The 24,821-nt window shown below is 33.4% G+C and overlaps 2 protein-coding genes across 3 annotated transcripts; one reads left to right on the top strand and one right to left on the bottom strand.

The window, feature by feature from the left end:
• Positions 1 to 18,926: 18,926 nt before the first annotated feature.
• Positions 18,927 to 20,071, bottom strand: LOC100242008 (uncharacterized). Its single transcript, XM_010658885.3, has one exon. The coding sequence runs from the start codon at positions 20,069 to 20,071 to the stop codon at positions 19,160 to 19,162; it is 912 nt and encodes a 303-aa protein (XP_010657187.1). The 3' UTR covers positions 18,927 to 19,159.
• A 554-nt stretch (positions 20,072 to 20,625) lies between these two features.
• Positions 20,626 to 23,495, top strand: LOC100855410 (B3 domain-containing transcription factor FUS3). 2 transcript variants are annotated; one of them, XM_003631315.4, is made up of 6 exons: positions 20,626 to 20,847; positions 21,870 to 21,959; positions 22,062 to 22,162; positions 22,789 to 22,835; positions 22,959 to 23,035; positions 23,140 to 23,495. In XM_003631315.4, the coding sequence occupies exons 1-6, from the start codon at positions 20,626 to 20,628 to the stop codon at positions 23,392 to 23,394; spliced, it is 792 nt and encodes a 263-aa protein (XP_003631363.1). In that variant the 3' UTR covers positions 23,395 to 23,495. The 2 variants fall into 2 exon arrangements, with proteins under 2 accessions (XP_003631363.1, XP_059591858.1); XM_059735875.1 differs by lacking the exon at positions 21,870 to 21,959.
• Positions 23,496 to 24,821: the final 1,326 nt, after the last annotated feature.

A 24,821-nucleotide genomic window follows, 5' to 3' on the forward strand; every position in this document is an offset into this window, starting at 1 on the left:
AAACTTCTTTAATTTTAATTTATTTTTACTCTCTAATTTATCTATATTTATTGATTTTAATTATTTTTTTAATATATTAAACTTAAAATGATAATATATAATAAATAAATAATATAACAAATTAAATAAAAACAAAATATACAATAGACAAAAATGAAAAATTATCCCACAAATAATAATGATTTTAAATATTAATTATAATAATACATTTTATAAATTAAGGTTTAAATTTAAAATTTCCATTTTATTATTTAGAACTTTATGATATAAGATTTTTTATATTAATACTAAACAAAAGATTTATTTATTTTGTAAATTCTATCACATGTAAAAGTGAAAATATCATTGTAATACTATTTTATTATTAACATTATTTTTCTTTTAATTTTTATTTTAAATTTATCATATAAAAATCACAATAAGTGATGGTGCTTTTATCATTTTTCTTATGATTTTAAATTGATTGTGGATCTAACTTTTTTTGGGTTAAAATCTTTAATTTTTAATTGAAATAAAATATAAAAGAAAATCTATTTTTCTAAAAAAATTGTATTTAACCTTTTATATTAATCTCATAAAAAATAGGTACATCCTTAAAAAAAAAGGTAAATTAATGCTTAGGAGAACCGGAAACACTATCATACTTATCATGGTGTATATATTCCTTTGGGACCCTCGATAAGTAATTGGAGGTATTTGCCCACCCCCAAAAAGAACTTTGAGATCCTAGGTATATCCATTCTTAGAGGAACCAAGACCTCTATTTTAATTTTCATGGTTCATATATTCCTTTGGGGACCCTTGAAAAAGAATTAGAGGTAATTCCCCACCCTAAAACGGACATTGGAACCCAAGGTACATCCTAAAGACAATTTGGTACATCATTTCATAAAATTTGGCACATCCTTAAAACAATTTTGTACATCCAATCCATGAGCTACCAAGACCTTTATATTATTACCCGTGGTTCATTTTTATTTCTTTAAGGATCTTTAGGAAGTAATTAGAGGTCATTCCCTACTCCAAAACAAACTTTGGAACCCTAAGTACATCCTTAAGGAAATTTGGTGCATCGTTAAGAAATTTTGGTACATCCAATCCTCGGGCTATTGAGACCCCTATCTATCTTCCCATGGTCCATATTATCATTTGAGGACCCTTAGGTAGTAATTGAAGGTCATTCCCCACATCGGAATGAACTTTGGCACTCTTGGTATATCCTTTACAAAATTTGGTTCATCCTTAAAAATATTTGGCACATACTTGAGCTATTGAAACCTCTATCTTATTACCCATGGTCCGTTTATTCCTTTAGGGATATTTGGGAAGTGATTGGAGATCGTTCCCTACTCTGAAATGAACTTTGGAACCCTAGGTACATCATTAAGAAAATTTGATACATCAAATCCTTGAGCTAACGGAACACTTATCTCCATTTCCATAGTCCATTTTTTCCTTTGGAGACCCTCAGGAAGTTATTGAAGGTCATTCCCCAACTTATAACAGATTTTGGCAACATTGGTATATCCTTTACAAAATTTGGTACATCCTTTATAAAATTTGGTACATCCTTCACAAAATTTGGTACATTATGAAGAATGTACCAAATTTTGGGCATGATGTACCAAGGGTTCCAAAGTGCGTTCCGAGGTGAGGATCGGCCCCCAAGCACTTTCTTATAGGTTTCTAAATGAAATTATGAACCATCTAGGTTGAAATGAGGGTCCCGGAAGCTGTCCGATCGAATGTACCAAATTTTGTGAAGGATTTACCAAGAGTTCCAAAGTGTGTTTCGAGGTGGGGATCAACCCCCAATAGCTTTCTTATGGGTTTCTAAATGAAATTATGGACCATCCATGTTCAGATGGGGGTCCCGAAAACGATAGGATTGCATGTACCAAATTTTGTGAATGATGTACCAAGGGTTCCAAAGTGCATTTCGAGGTGGGGATCGACCCCCAAACACTTCCTTATGGGTACCAAAATGAAATTATGTACCATCCATGTTCGAATGGGGTCCCGAAAACGATAAGATCAGATGTACCAAATTTAATGAAGGATGTATCAAATTTAATGAAGAATGTACCAAATTTTGTGAAGGATGTACCAAGGGTTCCAAAGTGTGTTCCGAGGTGGGGATTGGTCCCCAAACACTTTCTTATAGGTTTCTAAATGAAATTATGGACCATCGATGTTCAGATGGGGGTCCCGGAAGCAATAGGATCAGATGTACCAAATATAATAAAGGATGTACCAAATTTTTTGAATGATGTACCAAGGGTTCCAAAGTGTGTTCCGAAGTGGGGATCGGCCCAAAATCACTTTCTTATGGGTTTTTAAATAAAATTATGGACAATCCATGTTCAGATGGGGGTCTCGAAAGCGATAGGATTGGATATACCGAATTTTGTGAAGGATGTACCAAGGGTTCCAAAGTACGTTCCGAGGTGGGGATCGGCCCCCAAACACTTTCTTATTGATTCCAAAATGAAATTATGGACTATCCATATTCATATGGGGGTCCCATAAGCGATATGATCGGATGTACCAAATTTAATGAATGATGTACCAAATTTAATTAAGGATGTACCAAATTTTGTGAAAGATGTACCAAGGGTTCCAAAGTGCGTTTCAAGGTGGGGATCGACCCCCAATAGCTTTCTTATGGGTTTTTAAATGAAATTATGGACCATCCATGTTCAGATGGTGGTCCCATAAGCGATAGGATCGGATGTACCAAATTTTGTGAATGATGTACCAAGGGTTCCAAAGTGTGTTTCGAGGTAGGGATCGGCCTCCAAACACTTCCTTATGGGTTCCAAAATGAAATTATGTACCATCCATATTCGAATGGGGGTCCCGGAAGTGATACGATCGGATGTACCAAATTTAATGAAGGATATACCAAATTTTGTGAAGGATGTACCAAGGGTTCCAAAGTGCGTTCTGAGGTGAGGATCAGCCCCCAATCACCTTCTTATGGGTTTCTAAATGAAATTATGGACCATCGATGTTCAGATGGGGGTCCCGGAAGTGATAGGATCGGATGTACCAAATTTAATGAAGAATGTACCAAATTTTGTGAAGAATATACCAAATTTTGCGAATGATGTACCAAGGGTTCCAAAGTGTGTTCCGAGGTGGGGATCGGCCCCAAATCACTTTCTCATGGGTTTTTAAATGAAATTATGAACCATTCATGTTCAGATAGGGGTCCCGGAAGCGATAGGATCGGATGTACCAAATTTTGTGAATGATGTACCAAGGGTTCTAAAGTGCGTTCTAAGGTGGGGATCAGCCCCCAATCACCTTCTTATGGGTTTCTAAATGAAATTATGAACCATTGATGTTCAGATGGGGGTCCCGAAAGTGACAGGATCGGATGTACCAAATTTAATGAAGGATGTACCAAATTTTGTGAATGATGTACCAAGGGTTCCAAAGTGTGTTCCGAGGTGGGGATCGACCCTAAATCACTTTCTCATGGGTTTCTAAATGAAATTATGGACCAATCATGTTCATATAGGGGTCCCGGAAGCGATAGGATCAGATGTACCAAATTTAATGAAGGATGTACCAAATTTTGTGAAGGATGTACCAAATTTTGTGAATGATGTACCAAAGGTTCCAAAGTGTGTTCCGAGGTGGGGATCGGCCCCAAATAACTTTCTCATGAGTTTCTAAATGAAATTATGGACCATTTATGTTCAGATAGGGGTCCCGGAAGCGATAGGATCGGATGTACCAAATTTTGTGAATGATGTACCAAGGATTCTAAAGTGCGTTCTAAGGTGGGGATCAACCCCCAATCACCTTCTTATGGGTTTCTAAATGAAATTATGGACCATCGATGTTCAGATGGGGGTCTCGGAAGTGACAGGATCGGATGTACCAAATTTAATGAAGGATGTACCAAATTTTGTGAATGATGTACCAAATTTTGTGAACGATGTACCAAGGGTTCCAAAGTGTGTTCCGAGGTGGGGATCGGCCCCAAATCACTTTCTCATGGGTTTCTAAATGAAATTATAGACCAATCATGTTCAGATAGGGGTCCCAGAAGCGATAGGATCGGATGTACCAAATTTTATGAAGGATGTACCAAGGGTTCGAAAGTGCGTTATGAGGTGAGGATAAGCCCCCAATCACCTTCTTATGGGTTTCTAAATGAAATTATGGACCATCGATGTTCAGATGGGGGTCTCGAAAGTGATAGGATCGGATGTACCAAATTTAATGAAGGATGTACAAATTTTGTGAAGGATGTACCAAATTTTGTGAATGATGTACTAAGGGTTCCAAAGTGTTTTCCGAGGTGGGGATCGACCCCAAATAACTTTCTCATGAGTTTCTAAATGAAATTATGGACCATTCATGTTCAGATAGGGGTCCCGGAAGCGATAGGATCGGATGTACCAAATTTTGTGAAGGATGTACTGATTCATGCCCAATTGGTGTCTCAGCTGATTCGTGTTCAACTGGTGCTCCTTGATTGAGGAAGTAATCAACAAAATTTATTACCTATAACGCCATACACTAGGGTAGCAAAGAAAAAGCTACTATAGTATAGTGGCTCTAGGGTCGTTCACTGGGAATGATTAACAAGCAATCAATGATACCAATTCCAAGTGAATTGGTCTTGTTTCATTTCATGGTTAGCTTAAGAAGTAAAACACAAACTTTGATTGGTAAAAGTTGAGACTTAAACTAACTAACTTAACAGAAGTTTGGAATAATTTAGGAAGAAAAGCATTCCTTGGAGATTTAGGTTCACTGGGGTGGTTCCTCATGCAAAAGACACGGCTTTGGTCAGATGGTTCATTTCCTCGCATTAGAGATTCAACATATAGTCAATTCTCTAACCGGTGATGTACAGAGACTCCTTCAATTAGATTTCACTTTAATTCTCTCACTGATGCAACTTGCAATGGTTTAAGCCTCTCACTAAGCCTTAACCATTCAAGGTGATCTTTAACCTTGGATTACCTGTCAAAAGCTCGCAAGAGATAACTAATGGATGCCTCCTAGGAGTCCAAAAGCTTACCAAGTGTTGGCTATTCTAGAAAATCCTACCTTGAAGTCACCTCCCAGAGGCTCGCAAGGGGTAAACTAGTGCATTTCCATGGTTGGAAATCACTTGCCTTACCAAGTGTTGGCCCAGGTAACTCCAAGGTGTTTTAAGTTAACTAAAAACATAGAAATCACTAAAGGATTTCACTTCCTCTTCATTACTAGCTAAAACCACAAAGCTTTGCATTCTTGCATTTGGAACCTTCCCCGGCAACCTTAGCTCCAAGGAATTAGAGGTTTAGTTACTCATTCTCTGGGGAAAACTCCTCAGAGAATTCATAACTTAGAAATAAAATGAAAATACAAAGTAAGAAGGTAAGGTAGTAGAAAGAAAAAGACCTTTACTTGCTTACCCAAATGTTTACAGAAGGAACTCCTCCCTGAGAACAGGCTCTCGAGAGGTATATATATCAACATAATATAAAACTAATTGTTACAAAGATATTTAGTCTTTTTATTAAATTAAAAACTAAGGAATCATGTAATTGGTGGTTTACAAGGAGTATTTTGGGATTTATACAACAAAAATCTAATGGAAAATATCTCCCAATGTCGGTAGCAAACTTCGGGAGGCTTCAGGAACCATTTCGCAGGAGAAAAATGGTGTCTGCGAGATTTCGCAGACACCCAAGAGGGCTGCGAAATTATTTCGCAACATCGAGCTATCTTCACAAATCTGCGAAGTTGGCTTCCACCTTGAGGTTCCCAGCTCCCTTCTCGCGGCATGGTTCGTGCATCGTCAGAAGGAGAAACACCTTACTATACAAAAATGCTGCGAAATCACTTCGCAACAAAAGGGTGATTTCGCAGCACTTTGCAAAATGCTTCCTTTAGCTCGGAGTGATTGGCTTGTAATGGCTGCAACTTCTTCGTTTCAACTCCGAATTGCACACCGTTTGAAGCATTGGATTGTTGACTTTCTGAGCTTTGAAATGGTATATAGCATGCATCATTTGGAGTTCATAAAGTGCTCCAAAAGTGGCTGCTATGACTGTCATCAAGAATAGGCTTCATGGCAGATTCTCTTTGCTTTTTCTCCTTGCAATCCGGATTCACTCTTGGCAAATGACTTCTAAGCTTTGCCCAAGATTCCTCATAGCTCTCCTCAGTCTTGACTTGCTTTGGTGATCAAAATACTAACAAAAACACCAAAACTTACACAAAGTGATCAAAATTGCTTTAAAGGATCCTTAACATGCCAATTGAGTTAAAAGGCCTAAACTACTACTCAAAAGTGTTTAAAATGATTAATTACAGGCTATCAAATAGCACTTTTTGAGTAGTAATCATGTACCAAGGATTCTAAAGTGCGTTCTAAGGTGGGGATCAGCCCCCAATCACCTTCTTATGGGTTTCTAAATGAAATTATGGACCATCGATGTTCAGATGGGGGTCTCGGAAGTGACAGGATCGGATGTACCAAATTTAATGAAGGATGTACCAAATTTTGTGAAGGATGTACCAAATTTTGTGAACGATGTACCAAGGGTTCCAAAGTGTGTTCCAAGGTGGGGATCGGCCCCAAATCACTTTCTCATGGGTTTCTAAATGAAATTATAGACCGATCCTGTCACTTCCGAGACCCCCATCTGAACATCGATGGTCCATAATTTCATTTAGAAACCCATAAGAAGGTGATTGGGGGTTGATCCCCACCTTAGAACGCACTTTAGAATCCTTGGTACATCATTCACAAAATTTGGTACATCCGATCCTATCGCTTCCGGGACCCCTATCTGAACATAAATGGTCCATAATTTCATTTAGAAACTCATGAGAAAGTTATTTGGGGCCGATCCCCACCTCGGAACACACTTTGGAACCCTTGGTACATCATTCACAAAATTTGGTACATCCTTCACAAAATTTGGTACATCATTCAAAAAATTTGGTACATCCGATCCTATCGCTTCTAGGACCTCCATCTGAACATGGATGGTCCATAATTGCATTTAGAAACCCATAAGAAAGTTATTTGGGGTTGATCCCTACCTCAAAATACACTTTGGAACCTTTGGTACATCATTCACAAAATTTGGTACATCCTTCACAAAATTTGGTACATCTTTAATTAAATTTGGTACATCCTATCCTGTCGCTTCCAGGACCCCCATCTGAACATCAATGGTCCATAATTTCATTTAGAAACCTATAAGAAAGTGATTGGGGGCCGATCCCCACCTTGGAACGCAATTTGGAACCCTTCGTACGTCATTCACAAAATTTGGTACATCCTTCATTAAATTTGATACCTCCTTTATTAAATTTGGTACATCCGATCCTATCACTTCCGGGACCCCATTCGAACATGGATGGTACATAATTTTATTTTGGAACCCATAAGGAAGTGTTTGGAGGTCGATCCCTACCTCGAAACGCACTTTGGAACCCTTGGTACATCATTCACAAAATTTGGTACATCCAATCCTATCACTTATGGGACCACTATCTGAACATGGATGGTCCATAATTTCATTGAGAAACCCATAAAAAAGCTATTGGGGGTCGATCCCCACCTCGAAACGCACTTTGGAACCCTTGGTATATCCTTCACAAAATTTGGTACATCCTTAATTAAATTTGATACATCCTTCATTAAATTTGGTACATCTGATCATATCGCTTTTGGGACCCCCATATGAATATGGATAGTCCATAATTTCATTTTGGAATCCATAAGAAAGTGCTTGGGGGTCGATCCCCACCTCGGAACGCACTTTCTAACCCTTAGTACATCCTTCACAAAATTCGGTATATCCGATCCTATCGTTTTTTGGGACCCCCATCTGAACATAGATTGTCCATAATTTCATTTAAAACCCCATAAAAAAAAGTGATTTTGGGCTGATCCCCACCTCATAACACACTTTGGAACCCTTGATACATCATTCACAAAATTTGGTATATTCTTCACAAAATTTGGTACATCCTTCATTATATTTGGTACATCTGATCCTATTGCTTTCAGGACTCTTATCTGAACATCGATGGTCCATAATTTCATTTAGAAACCTATAAGAAAGTGATTGGGGGCCGATCCCCACCTCGGAACACACTTTGGAACCCTTGGTACATCCTTCACAAAATTTGGTACATCTTTCATTAAATTTGGTACATCTGATCCTATCGCTTTCGGGACCCCAGTCGAACATGGATGGTACACAATTTCATTTTGGTACCCATAAGGAAGTGTTTGGGGGTCGATTCCCACCTCGAAACGCACTTTGGAACCCTTGGTATATCATTCACAAAATTTGGTATATGCGATCTTATCGCTTCCAGGGCCCCCATCTGAATATGAATGGTCCATAATTTCATTTAGAAACCCATAAGAAAGCTATTGGGGGTCAATCCCCACCTCGAAACACACTTTGGAACCCTTGGTACATCATTCACAAAATTTGGTACATCCTTCATTAAATTTGGTACATCCGACCCAATTGCTTCTAGGACCCCCTTCTAAATATTGATAGTCCATAATTTCATTTTGGAACCAATAAGGAAATGTTTGGGGGCGATCCCCATCTCGGAACGCATTTTCAAACCCTTGGTACATCCTTCACAAAATTTGGTACATCCGATCCTATTGTTTCTGGATCCCCCATCTGAATATGAATGGTCCATAATTTCATTTAGAAACCCATAAGAAAGTGATTAGGGGTCGATCCCCACCTCGGAACGCACTTTAAAACCCTTGGTATATCATGTCCAAAATTTGGTACATCCTTCATAATGTACCAAATTTTGTGAAGTGTACCAAATTTTATAAAGGATGTATCAAATTTTGTAAAGGATATACCAATGTTTCCAAAGTCCGTTATGAGGTGGGGAACAACCTTCAATAACTTCCTAAGGGTCTCCAAAGGAAAAAATGGACTATGGAAATGGAGATAAGTGTTCCGTTAGCTCAAGGATTTGATGTATCAAATTTTCTCAATGATGTACCTAGGGTTCCAAAGTCCATTTCGGAGTAGGGAACGATCTCCAATCACTTCCCAATATCCCTAAAGGAATAAACAAACCATGGGTAATAAAATAAAGGTTTCAATAGCTCAAATATGTACCAAATATTTTTAAGGATGAACCAAAGTTTGTAAAGGACGTACCAAGAGTGCCAAAGTTCATTCCGATGTGGGGAATGACCTTCAATTACTACCTAAGGGTCCTCAAAATGATAATATGGACCATGGGAAGATAAATAAGGGTCTCGATAGCCCGAGGATTGGATGTACCAAAATTTCTTAACGATGTGCCAAATTTCCTTAAGGATGTACCTAGGGTTCCAAAGTTCGTTTTGGAGTAGGGAACGACCTCTAATTACTTCCTAAAGATCCCTAAAGAAATAAAACGAACCACGGGTAATAATATAGAGGTCCTGGTAGCTCATGGATTGGATGTACAAAATTGTTTTAAGGATGTGCCAAATTTTATGAAATGGTGTACCAAATTGTCTTTAGGATGTACCTTGGGTTCCAATGTCCGTTTTAGGGTGGGGAATTACTTCTAATTCTTTTTCAAGGGTCCCCAAAGGAATATATGAACCATAAAAATTAAAATAGAGGTCTTGGTTCCTCTAAGAATGGATATACCTAGGATCCCAAAGTTTTTTTTGGGGTAGACAAATACCTCCAATTACTTATCGAGGGTCCCAAAAGAATATATACACTATGATAAGTATGATAGTGTTTCCGGTTCTCCTAAGTATTAATTTACTTTTTTTTTTTTAAGGGTGTACCTGTTTTTTATGGGATTAATATAAAAGGTTAAATACAATTTTTTTATGAAAAATAAATTTTCTTTTATATTTTATTTTAATTAAAAATTAAAGATTTTAGCCTAAAAAAAGTTAGATCCACAATCAATTTAAAATCATAAGAAAAATGATAAAAGCACCATCACTTATTGTGATTTTTATATGATAAATTTAAAAGAAAAATTAAAAGAAAAATAATGTAAATAATAAAATAGTATTACAATGATATTTTTACTTTTACATGTGATAGAATTTACAAAATAAATAAATCTTTTTTTTAGTATTAATATAAAAAATCTTATATCATAAAGTTCTAAATAATAAAATGGAAATTTTAAATTTAAACCTTAATTTATAAAATGTATTATTATAATTAATATTTAAAATCATAATTATTTGTGGGATAATATTTTCATTTTTGTCCATTATATATTTTGTTTTTATTTAATTTTTTATATTAATTATTTATTATATATTATCATTTTAAGTTTAATATGTTAAAAAAATAATTAAAATCAATAAATATAGATAAATTAGAGAGTAAAAATAAATTAAAATTAAAGAAGTTTTATGAGAAAATGTACGAGCATGTTAAAAAGAATATAAAGGAAAAAAAATAATAATAATAATAAAAATTATAATAGGTGACAATGGATTATGGTGGTATGAGAGAAAAAAAAAAAGTCAAAAGTGGAAACGTGATAAATGGTAAGAGATATTTATTGATTTGAGAAAAATAATAAAAAATATATGACACATGTACTTGTTAATAAGTGGTATTAAATTGATGTGTACTTTGTCCTTTACTTTTGAGGGTAATTGTGGAATAAATTTGAAAGCACTATTAGAGTGTATGAATAAACAATATTTTTTTCCCATTTTACACCAAAATTAAAAAGAAAAAAGTGAAGTTCCAAATTCTTATATTTTTTATAATTGGTGTATGATGAGATGATTTTCCCTTGTTTATTTTATATAATTGAATAAAATTACCACTTGGATTCTCAAAATTTTATTATAATTTTTAAAAGAATGGAAATATGTTCAGTGGTATTAACAATGATATCTCTCTATAAAAAGTAGTATTGCCAATGTCACAATAGGAGCCAAGGTCATTGGGCGTAGTAGATAAAAGCAATTATATTTCCAAGGATCCACTTTCTCCTCGGTTGTGCAACACGTTGTCACTTAAAATAATAATAACAATAAATATTTCCTTTAAATTTTCAAAATTTATTAATTGCTATAAAGTAGAGTCTATGAAGCATAGTCAAGACAAGGATACTCCTGTCATCATCACCAATGCAGTGTTTTTCCCTCATCTATGACTTTTGTGCATGTGGGTTGGGATGAAAACCTTCATATCTTGTTTGAACTGAATGTTGAAATAAAATAATTTAATTAATAGAAATTGAAATTAAGGGAAATGAATTAGATTTTCAGTCTTTTGTTCCGTTATAGAGTTGAAATGAAAACAATGGTATGATTTGAGAGATTTGAGAGATGGAAAAGAAATATATTTTATCATTATTTTCTCCTTATTTTAATCATAAATTTATATATATATATATATATATATATATATATATATATAGAGAGAGAGAGAGAGAGAGAGAGAGAGAGAGAGAGAGAGAGAGAGAGAGTGAACAATTTCACATTCAAGCCTATGAGATTCAAAAAATGAGAAGAAGGGAAATATCATAAAGTCACTTATTTCTTCTGGTTCCTCCCTCCCAAATTTTTATAGATTTTTTTTATAAAAAAATATTATACAAAACATTTCTTTAAATAGATATATTATTATAATATTAAATTTCTTTATAAAATAAGAAAAGTTGTTGAAAATATCTTTATAAACATTATAAATCAGATAAAAAGTTATAAAATAGAGTTGTAATGGTAAAAACTATGAGGTGTATAAAAATGTGAGGAAGAATAAAAGACATCAAATGGAGCAAAATAACAAAATAGCTCGTGATTTAGGATGTGGATACAAAGAGTAAAAAAATATAAAATGTTTTGAGAATTCGATAATTGTATATGATTTTGTCTTCTTTATAATATAGTAAAAATATTATTTCTCATATGAAAATGTAGGCAATAAACCACATTAAAACTTTATACATCTTTATATTGATTATTTTATTTTTATATTATTGAATTAATATTATTTGCATTAAAATTTTTTGACACAACATAAAATATAAATATTAATTATATTATACTTTATCGTTTATTTTAAATTCTCTTACCAAAATCCTCTTTTTGTTATTGAATTTTCCCTGTTCAATTCAATTTTTTTTAAATTGTATTCACAGTTCAACCCTATAACAATAATATATTTTTAAATTTATGGTATCGTATTAAAATATATTACTTAAATTATATATATATATATATATATATATATATATATATATATATATATATATATATATATATTTTGTTCTGAAATCTCAACATATTTATTTTTTTAATATAAGCTTAAATGTGTAAAGGCAAAAGGAAGTTTGACTTTAAAGCCTGCTGGTCGAACATGGATGAAAATCAACCGTACGGATCCAGCGACATGAAGTGAAAGTCTTTATAGTCATTTTCATTGTTGAATAGATAAAAATTACCTTAAGAATAACATACTTTTGTTCCCCGAGAGCCTGCATTGACAAAAAATTTGACACAATAGGAAAAGCAAACAAACATCAAATTTCACCAACTCATTTCAAACTTTTAAATCTATTAGACCTGTTTGGTAAAATCGCTTTCAAAAGTTGTTTTCAAAAACTTGTTGATTAATATTTTATAGAATAAAAATCTATTTTTAATATTTGAAAATATATTTTAAAAAGAAATTTTATGTTTAATTATTTATTTTTAATCATTATTTTCTAAAACGACTCTAAAAGGTAAGTGAAAATAACTGAAAAAACTAAAAATATTTTCCAAAAACATCATTTTTTTTTCTTAAGAATATAAAACAAAAAACAATTTTTGATTGTAAAATGTATTTTTCTTATTTTTATTTTAAAAAATAAAAAACTATTCTAAAAAACAATTGTTAACCAAACCTTTAATCCCTTTAAGGCAAGAGGCCCTTTAAGGCAAGAGGAAAAAAAATATTAGCAAAATAATTTGGTAAATGTCAAATATCATGCACCAACATAAAAATAATAATAAAAACATTTAGGCCTTATTCAGTAATGGTTTTCAAAATAGTTTTTTAGAACAGTTTTTAAAAACTTTTCTTTGATAATTTGTAAAACAAAAGTAACCTAAAATGTTTTTAATTATTTTTAATATTTTAAATTTATTTTTATATTTAATATTTAATATTTTATTTTTAATCATTCTACATATTTATATAATTATTTTCTAAAACAATTCTTAAAAAACAAGAAAAAGTAAAAGGAAATAACTAAAAAAATTCTCTAAAAATACCATATTTTCTATTCTTAAAAAAATAGTTTATAATTATCAAATAGTTTTTAAATAACATAAAACTATCCTAAAAATAATTGTCAATCATACACTTGTCTTCTTATTCATTTTCTTATTTTAAAGCAATGAATTAAATTTCAATAAATCTTTAATTTTAACCATTACCTTGAAGATTTCTAAATGATTTCCTTTTGTCTTCTTCATTTGCTTTATAATACAATATTCCTACTTTTTGGGTACCAAACTGTTTCTTTAGTTGAGGAGCTGCAGCCTCCCTTTTGAACTTTCCAGCCAGCCAAACGCTGGTTTTTCTCACTCCAATCTCCAAATTCAAATCCACAGGACAGTGATCACAAAAGACAAAAGAGGAGCCCAAAGAAACCCTGAAAAACAGGAAAAAGGACCCTCCAGTTCCAATACCAAAAAGTTTCACAAAAATAGAAGTGATTGATTATTAAATTTCAATCATAAACTCCCATTAGTTCATGTGGCGTATAATATAATGTTTGGGAAGCAAGAAAGTTCCTCTAACCATTGTCCCACAAGATTCAGGGACTAATTACTGATGTACTAACCTAGAAAATACTACCACACTGCAAATAAAGTTTCAAAGCACCCACAAAATTGAAATGGTTTGTGACATCAGCATGACAAGATAAATGAAGTAGTTAAATTAGAGCCTCCCTTTTCCTCTTCAATGTAATTTCCCTTCATGTTTTGTGTCTTTAAACAATAGCTAAGTGGGTTGGGATCCCTTTAGGTGGAGCTTGGGCTGATTTTTTAAAGCCTGAGTCAGACCCATTCGTTGGCCCAACCCAATCCATGAATTAAAATTCTTTAAAATGTATAAAAATATCATCCATGGAATAAGAAAATAAATTCATAAACACTATACATGAGATGAGAAAAAAATTCCATAAATATTATATATATATATATAAGAATTGGGCTTTGGCTAAGAGTAAATATCCGCGCCTAATTCTCACAAGAGTATGATATGATTTCTTTTTGAACTTCCAAACAGAATTTGATCGGTGAAATCAAACTGAAAACTGCTTTAAGAACTGTTATCCGAAGTTTTGCAGACCAGGCCTAACCTTTTCGTAGAACAGGTAATGAATAAATCACGGATGAAATCAGTGAATGGAAGCATTCACAGTAGGCCATTTACAGAAGAAGTTACCGTGAGTTCAAGCTGAACCTCAAATTCAGAATCCAAAGGATATGCAGATATTCACAGTTCCCTGCTTCCTGCTACTGCAACCCCAGTCTGCCAAATCTTAAGAGCTCAGTTCATCATTTCAAGCATCATTTGTCACAACATTCTTAAACTAGTATGTGGTGTATGGTACTAATTTAAATGGAACATAACCAAATGTGATTGATATTGCTAAGAGTATTAATCTGATGGCTGGAGTTGGGGGAGGACCCTAATTTCTGAAAATCTGACTGCTACCGGCCCTACATTTTCAGAATTGGGATTCTATGGTGACCAGTAACTGATCACTTTAATATAGGGAATATAAGAGGAAGAAGACGAGGAGGGAGCGACGATTCTGTAAAATATGTGATTTTAAAACTGTTTTTTTATGGGCAAACAAACTGAGTAATATATTAAATGAGTTGAAAGAAATAGAGCACCTTAGCATACAACGGGCACTAAAAGGCAAACAGAAAAAAAGAGGAAACACAAAATCCAATAGCATCCGGCCCTCAATGAAAACCCAACCACTCTACAAAATCAGTTTTGGAGGCTTTGGCCAGACTTCTAATTTTCAAATGATCTTCAATTCATTTCCATTCATATTTCCCATGAAGAAATCATATCAACCTAAGAGTCTCTCTTACCATGGAAGAAAGAACTCAAGATACAGCAAACAAAGAGAACAACTACCGTCATAAAACCCTTGTCTTGACACAGTGAACATTAGGTTGGGCAACTATCCATGGCTACAATGGGTTCCTGGAATTTGTATGCTCAGGTGAAGAAAGAAAGAGTGAAGGTACACATTTCTGGACTTGTGTTAGCTGACATATCTTTTGCTCCTACCACATACACAAACAGTATCGAAAAGAGATTATGGGGACACTGACCATGAACACCATAAAGGCCAAGCATCAAGTCATCAACAATTTTGGTTGATTACACTTCCAAGTTTTACTCATAGGATACTCTAAGAATGAGCCATAGTCATGGGATGGCCGGGTTAGGACAGGGCAAGCAGCACAAATAAAATTAACCAAACACATGAAAATACTGAGATTAGCAGAAACGTCAATCCACATAATTTAATCAAAAGGAGCCAATCAAATTAGCTAAGTAGGATCAAATGGTTACGACAAACTTTAAAGGAAACTTGAATAATCACAACTAGAAAACAAACTAGAGCTAGTGTAGCAAGGAAACTTGACTACTGGGAATAAAAATGTCATGTCAGACACTGCATCTTCAATATGTGTACGACAGATGCTTAAAAGGAGGATAAAGAGGTCACAAATCCACAGCCTAACAAGGGAAACAATAACATACTCGAGGATGGGTACGAGCAACTTTTTAATATTGAAATCTTCGCTACTAAAAAAAATATAACTATTGAATTCATCTCCCTAAACAAAGAAGCTCAGTTCTACAGAATCCACAGCCTATTTACTCTGTCAACAGTATCACCAGCACAAGGTCACAAACCTAGAGCAATAGCAAGATATAATCACATGAAGTACCCTAAGCCTCAGGAGGTTTTTACCGGAACAATTGGAGAGAAGACAAGCAACCCACAGAGAAAGCACTCAAAACCTTCTCTGTTAAATGCAAGACATTTCTAACCAGGTTGAATTTTGCAAACAGCACTTCCAAGTTAGGAAATTCCCTTCCAACCATGCCAAAGCAAAGCCATTCCCTACTAATTTTACCTATTGCTGAACTCCATTCCATCTCCTGCTATATAACATCCATTCCTAGTGCTATTCTCAGTCTTAAATCAGTATAATGGATTCTCATTTAATGCAAGCACACATTTTCAATTTTGGTTAGTCAGAAGTCATTTCATTAAAATGGTTTCAATCTACAAACTTCCCAAATCAGGGCTTCATTTAAAAGAAATTTCCTTGGTCCACTGTTGAATTGGTGCATGTTCAATTTGTACTCTGAAGAGGGGTTGAAAGGGAATATCAGCCATCCAGAACAGGCGGTGCTTTTATGAATGAACAGTTAATAGCTTCAAAAGTGTTTTGATTTGGTTAAAACTGAGAACAAAATCTAAAAACTTGCACACATATGGCTGCTTAGTGGTTGGCATCAAATGAACTTAGAAGCAATCAATAACATGGTTTAAATGTTAAATTCAAAAGGATGTAAAGAAGCATGCCTAGACATTCACTACACAATAAAATATACATGGAAGAAATTTCATTTAAATCAACTCTAAGCTACTTGTTCACATGGTTTATCCATAAAAACTTATAACAATAAATATTAATTAAAAGGAATTACCAGAAGTTGAATGAAGCGAGCGAGACCACAGGAGTGACTTAAGACATGGAAATGAATAAAAAGAGGACATATACTTACAACTTGACATGCAGAGATAAACCAATTACTCAGATATTATCTATTAACTTCAACTTACTAGACCCTAAATGATACATGTGATAGATTTTTTTCCCTCCCCTTTATGTAAAAAGAGTACATATCCAAATATGTATGAAATCTTAGCCGTATCTTACTCTACAAAACAGAATTATATGATACATGATATATGCACATTTAACTGTTTTTTGTAGTTTCTAACTGTATCTTATGCTGCACTTTGGATATGATATACAGTACAAGCACATTTGACTATTATTTGTTATTTTTAAGAAAAATCAATTCCAGACTATGTTGGCTTCATAGTACCTTAAGCTAAAACAAAGCTTTAGAAATCTCCTTTGTTTTCTTTTGCTCATCCTATGAAATTAATAACAAGATCTTACACAGAATCCAATTCAAACTTCTCCCCTTCATAACTCTCAAGATTGTTTCTCTATGAATTTCAAGAATCTTAGGGCCTGTTTGGTTGTTGTTTTCAAGAACTGTTTTCTATTCTTGAAAACAAGAAACACTAAAAACATGTTTGGGGAAGGGGATGTGTTCTTGTTTTTTGTATTTTTTGTGTTCTCAAAAACCATTTTTTTGAGAACAATAAAAAGATGTGTTCATTGTTTTTTCATTGTTCAAAGAATAGAATGTTTTCCGTGTTTTCTCTTCCTTCTTTTTGTGTTTTCCTAACTGCTTTTTGTGTTTCCACGAAGGTGAGCTCCACCCAACCACCACACCCCCATCCGCAAGCCCTTTCTTCTTCCTTAAATTATTGAAATTAATACACTTACACATAATTACAAAGTCATCATTTGTTTAAGAAAATTATAAGTGGTGTAAAAATTTCAAAATGGAATAATTTTTTTTTTAATTTAAATGAATTGTGCATATAAAAATTATTTATATATTTACAATATCAAGTTAACGAAAGAAAACACTTTATTAATAAAATAAAAAAAACTTTCAAACATGTTTTCTAAAAAACTTTTTTGTTAACTTAACCAAACATGTTTTTTTTGTTTTTGAAAACAAAAACTGTTTTCCAGAATTCAATTTCCAAACACAATTTTTTTTTTTCCAAAAACACCAAAAACTGTTCTTAAAAACTATTTTCCATAACAATTTTCAAAAAAAGCAACCAAACAGGCCCTTATTTTGGGTTTTCTACTTGTTTTACATCCAAAAATCAGCAATATAACAATTTTCTACAAGGTATTATTTGTAGTTTATACACCCATGACATATGCAAGTATTTATTTTATATCTTAATTGTTACATGCTCAGAGGTTTCTTTTTGGCAACTACTTGAGACTTTCAGCATAGAAAATAGAAGTACATTTCAAAGTTCAGAAAATTTAATTGTGGATCTTGGATAGATAAAGGTCTACCTCTTTGAAACTTGTTATCTTTTATAAAATTCATTATTTGCTGCTCTATTTTCCATTCTTGCCATATAAATATTTGTTTCATATATCTGTATCTATTCTCTTTATACCTATTTTCCAAGCATCATGCATCTTATAGTACATCATAGAACATGATAACAAGGCTTCCTCAATGATGTGTGTGGGATGATCAGACAATGAGCAGAAAACCATGGGGGGGTTTAACATTGTTGCGATGAACGCTCATTCTATCTCATCAATACAAAGAAAGACTGACACTTTTGGAGAAGTAGAGGATACAGCGTATTAAATAACAAGGAAATGAGTGATGACATGAATTGGGAAACAATCCAACATGACTAATAAAGAACACGAGGGTTAAGAAGAAACACAGCCCTTCCTGAACTTTGGCTACCCTCCCCCAACCAATCAGACATCTGGTAGAACAAGGCATCATGTATATTCATTAAAATCAATGGTAACTTATCAACCATTTTTCCCAAATAGCAAAAAAGGAATTCTGAGATTCAATTTTCGTAGATTTTGTGAGATTAGATACAACAGCATTCATTAGCAACTATATATAGAGTTGGGAGCCTAGCCCATAGAATATAGATGTCATAATGGGGAGGATTAAACTAAGAAGCTAATAGGAGTCAAATGGTGACATTCCCCTTCAAGAGAGACAAACAATCACCCACCAAAGTGATCAAATTCTTCTCTTGGTTGCATTATTTTCTATGCTTCCTATTACAGATAATCAATGTGAAGGCAATATAGAGAAAAATAAAGAACCACTCAGCAGCAAAATTAGCAAAATTAGTAACTTAAAAGCAAAACTACTATCAGACAAAAGAGCTCAAAAACACCTCAGACATGGCATTTGTTTTGATTTCTGCTATGGCCGAGAATTCTAAGATGTTATACTAAGGTCAAAACTCACGTAAACCCTTTGCGAAGATTTTGGATTGCAGTGTAAATTTTCCGGCGAGAACCAACGGCGTTTATCCCCATATCTTTGAGATCCTCCAGTGTCAACAATGGCAGAACCTCAAAATCCACCTCATGTATCTCGAAAACCGGGGCGTATCGGCCTAGCCCCAGTCCGAAGAGCCAGGTTCTCACACCATCGTCAAGCAGGCGATTTGCAGTCAAATTCCTATCCGCACTGGTGCGACACTTCCGATCACGAGAATCGGAGTCAGGCATTGCGTCCAATTCAACAGCATCGTGTTCTCTGCTTTCCGACACCCTCGCCCTAACCGGTCTTCGATGGCCGTGCCACAAATCGAGAGCCACATTATCGACGGAGTGAACAGGACTCTGCTCCTTTAATAGACTCTCGGAGCCCTCCGGATCGAAATCCCTATACTCTTCCTCGTCGTCTTCCCTGCCGCTGAACTTCTCATCCCCTTCAGCTCCGTCGTCGAACTTCGTCGCCCAATTCGATCTTACTCTCTTCGTCGCGCCTCTCCTCTTCGCTTTCCGGTTCCCGAACACCGCCGAATCGAGATTCCCGTCGCCGGCGAAGCTCCTTTCTTCTGTTTCTAGGGTTTCGTGGCACTCTCCGCCATTCACCAGATTTGTGAGAGGTCGAGTCTTCGACGCCTTCGATGCTTGACCATAGTCCTTATGGAACCGCCACGGCTTCACTCTTCTCGCTTGAGAGTCGTACGACAGCGTCGCCGCCGGCTGGTCTCCGATCTCCCCCAGCCTGACGCTCGGCCGCCGCTGCCGCTTCGGAGCAAGAGACGTCGATAGATTTTCTACCGCCGCCGGGACTGCCGGAGCTATGGCTACTCCCACCAGACCGGCGTTGACGGTACTTTCTGGTGGCTGTAACTCTGCCATCACAGTACTGAGAAGAAAGAGAGAGAGTGTAGGTGTCAAGAGTGCGTAGGATAAGGAAGAGGTGGCGCAATCTGGTGGTTCTAGACCACACTCGCGTCAACATGTCCACCGTCCGATCCTCTTCGAAAATCGTGATTCCCTGGCCCATCACCCATTCTCGGGCTCAATCTACGGCCCAACCCAACTCCCAGCCCAAAATTACGGAACAACCCAACACGTGTGACGGCCGCCGGAGACTGGCCGCGGTTTCAGAGAAACCACAGTCCGGCGAAGACATCAAGAACAACTTTTTCAACACCTGTTCATCCATATCTCCCGCCCTCTTCAAAACCCAATCCCTCCGCCATAAATCCATCCTCATCCCACTCCACAATCAAACAAAATCCAACCCAATACACTCAACATTTTCCTCTCTTTTCCACTCCACCAAGTTGCCGTCTCCAGACCCAGCCAAAACTCTGTAAAAGCAATCCTCCACATATATATAAATGCACATGGAGTAGAAGCGAATAGAAGAAGACTGTAAACAACAACTCCATTTCTTGCTGTGTTCCATGGAGGGTGGTGGTCGTGGAAGAGGTGAGGCAGTGCCGATTGAGGAAGAGACAGTCGGTGCTTCTTCGCCGACTGCTTCGCGGGTAAACCGGAGGAGATCGGGGAGGGGGAGTTCTCGGCGGACGGCGAGCTTAAACTCCTTGGTTTACCGTGGCTCCTCCACCTCGTCATCCCGTCCCCGGCCTACACCGGAGCAGCGCCGCCCAGTTTCGCCTGAAGTGGTAATGCTTTTCTCTCTCTCTTTCCTTCACCAAAATTGCTTAAAAAATAAAATTCACCTCAAACATTTATATATATATATAAATAAAATATAATTAAAATTGCTTAAGCATTTATAAATTTTTAAATTGTATAGTATTTATATAAAAAATTTAAAATAAGTAAATTTGAAAGAGTGCATAAAAATAATTTATTAATATTAATATATTTTTTATTTATTAATCTTATTCATCTTCTTTGAGTTTTAACTAAATATATAACTCATTCTCAATTTAAAATTTATCAAATATCTTCTCTTTGGATCTCATGTGTTTTATTTCATGAAATTTCAAACTCATAATAATTAATACATTTAGCTTAAATTTAAATAGAGATGAGTGAAATAATTAATATATTTAGCTTAAATTAAAATAGAGATAAGTGACATTTACGTTTTTCCCTTTTTTTCTTACATATTTTTTTAATTTTTCAAAAATGATTATAATTCAATATTGTTGAAAATTCATATGTACGGATTATTAAAAGAAATGTTCATCTTTCTGATAATTAATTCTTATTGAGAACAAAATTTTATTTGAGGAAATGAAAAAACTAGTTTTTTAAACTTATTTATCATAATACTAAACAAAAAAAATACAAAAAAAATCTTAATTTTGTTCCCAAAAACAATTTGTTTTGAAAATAAATTCTAAAAATTAACCAAAAAAATAAATTTCACCTGATAAAAACGCCCTAGAATGCATAATTGTTTGACAGGATAGTTGTTGCCATGGTAATAATTGCTATCAATAAAATTAATGGATATCCTTCATACTTTTTATTTTTAAAAATAAAAAATAATTATTTTTTTTACATAAAATATAAGAATTTAAACTTATATTAAATATCTAATTATTCTCTATTTAAAATAGAAAACTGTTTTCTCATTCACGTCTTTAACACTTAAATTTTTATTTTTATTTTCATAAGTTTTGATTTGATATTTTACCACAAGGGGTGTGTCATAGACATCTTTGTCTTGTAGGAAGTTGATTCATTAAGATATAGTTTTCTTTTTCAAAAGGAGCTCAAGTATAGTGATGTGAGCTCAACAAAGCGAATAGTAATCCCTAAGGTTGGTTAATTCAGCTCATCAACTAATATGAAAATTCATGTAACATTATGAATTCTTTTTTTTTTTTAATAATTTCTTTTATATATTTTTTTCTTGTCTCAGGCTTTAGCTGAAACCTATCTCCCCACTTTGTACACCATAGAAGGGACCCTCATCAGTATGGAAGACATGGACGGCTTGGGGACATGGACCTTCAGGTTCAGGTTTGAGTTAGTTCATTGAAACAATTATTATGGGTTTATATTAGATTTTAGGGATTTTTAAAAAAAATATAATATATATATATATATATATATATATATATATATATATAAAAGTTGTTTAAAAAATAAAAAAATATATGGCACTTTTGATTATATTTTATACTCCTTTCCTAATTTTTTTTTTTTAAATACAGAGCTAATCTTTTGAAATGGAGAATTCATTCTTAATGCTAAACTCATTTTTTCAAAAGACAAGCTTACTTTTTGCATTGAAAGTTCTTATATAGAACTTGATTTAAAAATAAATAAATTCACTTTTTTTTTTTGAAGCTGAATCGTCTTTCGAAAAGATAAATTTCATGTGAAATCTAATTTAGAATCAATTACAATAGTTTTTTATAATTATTTTTAATAAAACAATATTTATTTATTTTTTTTAAGTTGTACTTGTGCAAAAAGCCCAAAATTTAAGTTGTGCATTTGTGGAAGTAATTAATTAACATTTTTAAATAGTTCCATTAAAAATCTAAACCTAAAGTTCTCTCTAAAGAGCCATTCTTGAGCAAATGATTCTATCAATAAAATTTTGGAGTCATCATTTTAGTTTTTCTTTATCTTTTCAATAGATATTGGATCAACAACCTAACTCGGATGTATGTGCTTGAAAATACAGGTGAGCCTATTATTTTCTCTACCATGCAAGTTGTGACCTAGACCTCCTTTCATTTATTTAATTATTTACTTTTTGAAGTATATGATAATTAATAAAAAAATGTAAGAATTTGAAATCTTTCAGGGGAGTTTGTTAGGGCACATGGATTATGTGCCAACGATTTCATTATATTGTACAAAGATAACAGGAATGACAAATACGTGAGTAGTATCGGTATCTTTTTGTTTTAATATTTCAAAATTATTTTAACTAATCAAATACTTTTATGTGATTATGAATCTTTTATATATATGGTTATTTATAGGTCATCAGGGGTAGCAAGTCGATTTACAATGCATGTCCCCAACATATGATAAAAGAAGATTTGGATTCTCAAATTGAGGAAGATGAACGAAACGAATCAAAATCGATGACAACAAATGAAATAGGCATATTCTCATCTCATAGTTCCATTTTACTCGACGATACACCAAAGTTCTCAAGTGCATCATTACTCGACTTTCCAAGACGCATGCCAAGTTTTGAATCTCTTGACCTCTCTTTGGAGGATTTTAAGTGAGATACGTGCATGTGTAATTTTTTTACTTAAACAATAGACTTATTGTATTTGTATAGTGGATAATATTAATATAATTATTTTATGCATATAAGTTAGTTCTATGTGATTAAAGTGAATTTATGATAGTTTTTACAAAAAAGATATTGGTCCCATAATATCTAGTAAGTAATAGAATGTATGTGTTGTAATCATGCATGTGATGATATTTATAACCCGAAACCCTTAGAGCTCATTTGGTAGTAATTATAAGAAACGTTTTTAATATTTATAATACTTGAAAATTTTTATCATTCAAATATTATAAATGTTAGAAACATTTTTTAGAATTACTCTTAAACACACTCTTATAACCTGTTTGGTAGTGATTCTAGGCAACGTTTTTAATATTTTTAATATTTGAAATTTTTTATCATTCAAGTGTTAGAATTATTAAAAACGTTTTTTAGAATCACTACTAAACACACTCTTACAAAGGTTGAATGTGATACAAGTCCTTGATCTATGTTCTAAGTATATAAGTATATATATATATATGAAATTTTCTTAATTTGTCCTTAATCAACTAATGCAATTAGGTTGAATATACAGAGTTAGGCCCGAGCTGTGCTGGCTGGGCTAGTATCTATCTAGGTTTATATTCCACTTTGGGCCTCATTTTAGCCCAACACAACATGCCATGAAAAACCAAGGGAGAATTGGGCTTTAGACCATTTGGTTTTGATAATTAATAAAGAGTCCATCAAACACCCATAATTGATCACAAGGATATGAGATGGGAATAGACAAAAATACCCCCTTTGACTCATTTTTGTCTTTATTCTACCACCCTTCACATGTCACTATTCTTTCTTATTTAACCATTTTTAGATTTTTCATTATTTTTTTAAACTCTTTTATAAATAATTGAAAAATCAACATTATTTTTTTATTTTTAAATTATAAATAAACAAAAATTATATTAATGATTCAAAGACTATTTTGGAAAATACTTTCTAAAAAAATATTAATTTAAATAAATAAAAATTACATTTTACATTTATTTTTATCTTTTATATTTTAGAAGTAAATAATTTAATGATTAAAATACTATTTAAAATAAATATATTCACTATTTTATTTTTTTTTTTATTAAAAATTATTTTAAATTTTTTTTTACTATTATAAAATAAAAAGTTTAATTTTTTTTAATCTTCTTTCTTCCTTATTTTAATAACTTTTTGAACATGACTTTTAGTAATAAGTTATATGAAATGTTACAAATTTGTTTATTAAGAATTTATTTTAATGATTTGAATTAATTGAAATTTTATTAAAATAAGAAAAAGAAAAAGAAAGAAAGAGGATGGATGGAAAGTTTTTATTTTAAGTACTCAATTAAAATGTTTTCATATGACCTAATTTTAGAAGTGGATTATATCAATACATAA

Source organism: Vitis vinifera, chromosome 1, assembly GCF_030704535.1.
Source record: "Vitis vinifera cultivar Pinot Noir 40024 chromosome 1, ASM3070453v1".
NCBI lineage: Eukaryota > Viridiplantae > Streptophyta > Magnoliopsida > Vitales > Vitaceae > Vitis > Vitis vinifera.

What these genes read in the sequence shown, in the direction of transcription:
- LOC100242008 (XM_010658885.3), bottom strand. Translation starts at nt 20,071, where the DNA reads ATGGCAGAGTTACAGCCACCAGAAAGTACCGTCAACGCCGGTCTGGTG.
- LOC100855410 (XM_003631315.4), top strand. Translation starts at nt 20,626, where the DNA reads ATGGAGGGTGGTGGTCGTGGAAGAGGTGAGGCAGTGCCGATTGAGGAA. An exon ending in ACATGGACCTTCAGGTTCAG is followed by an intron (nt 22,163 to 22,788) that starts GTTTGAGTTAGT and finishes TCTTTTCAATAG; the next exon opens with ATATTGGATCAACAACCTAA. An exon ending in ATAACAGGAATGACAAATAC is followed by an intron (nt 23,036 to 23,139) that starts GTGAGTAGTATC and finishes GGTTATTTATAG; the next exon opens with GTCATCAGGGGTAGCAAGTC.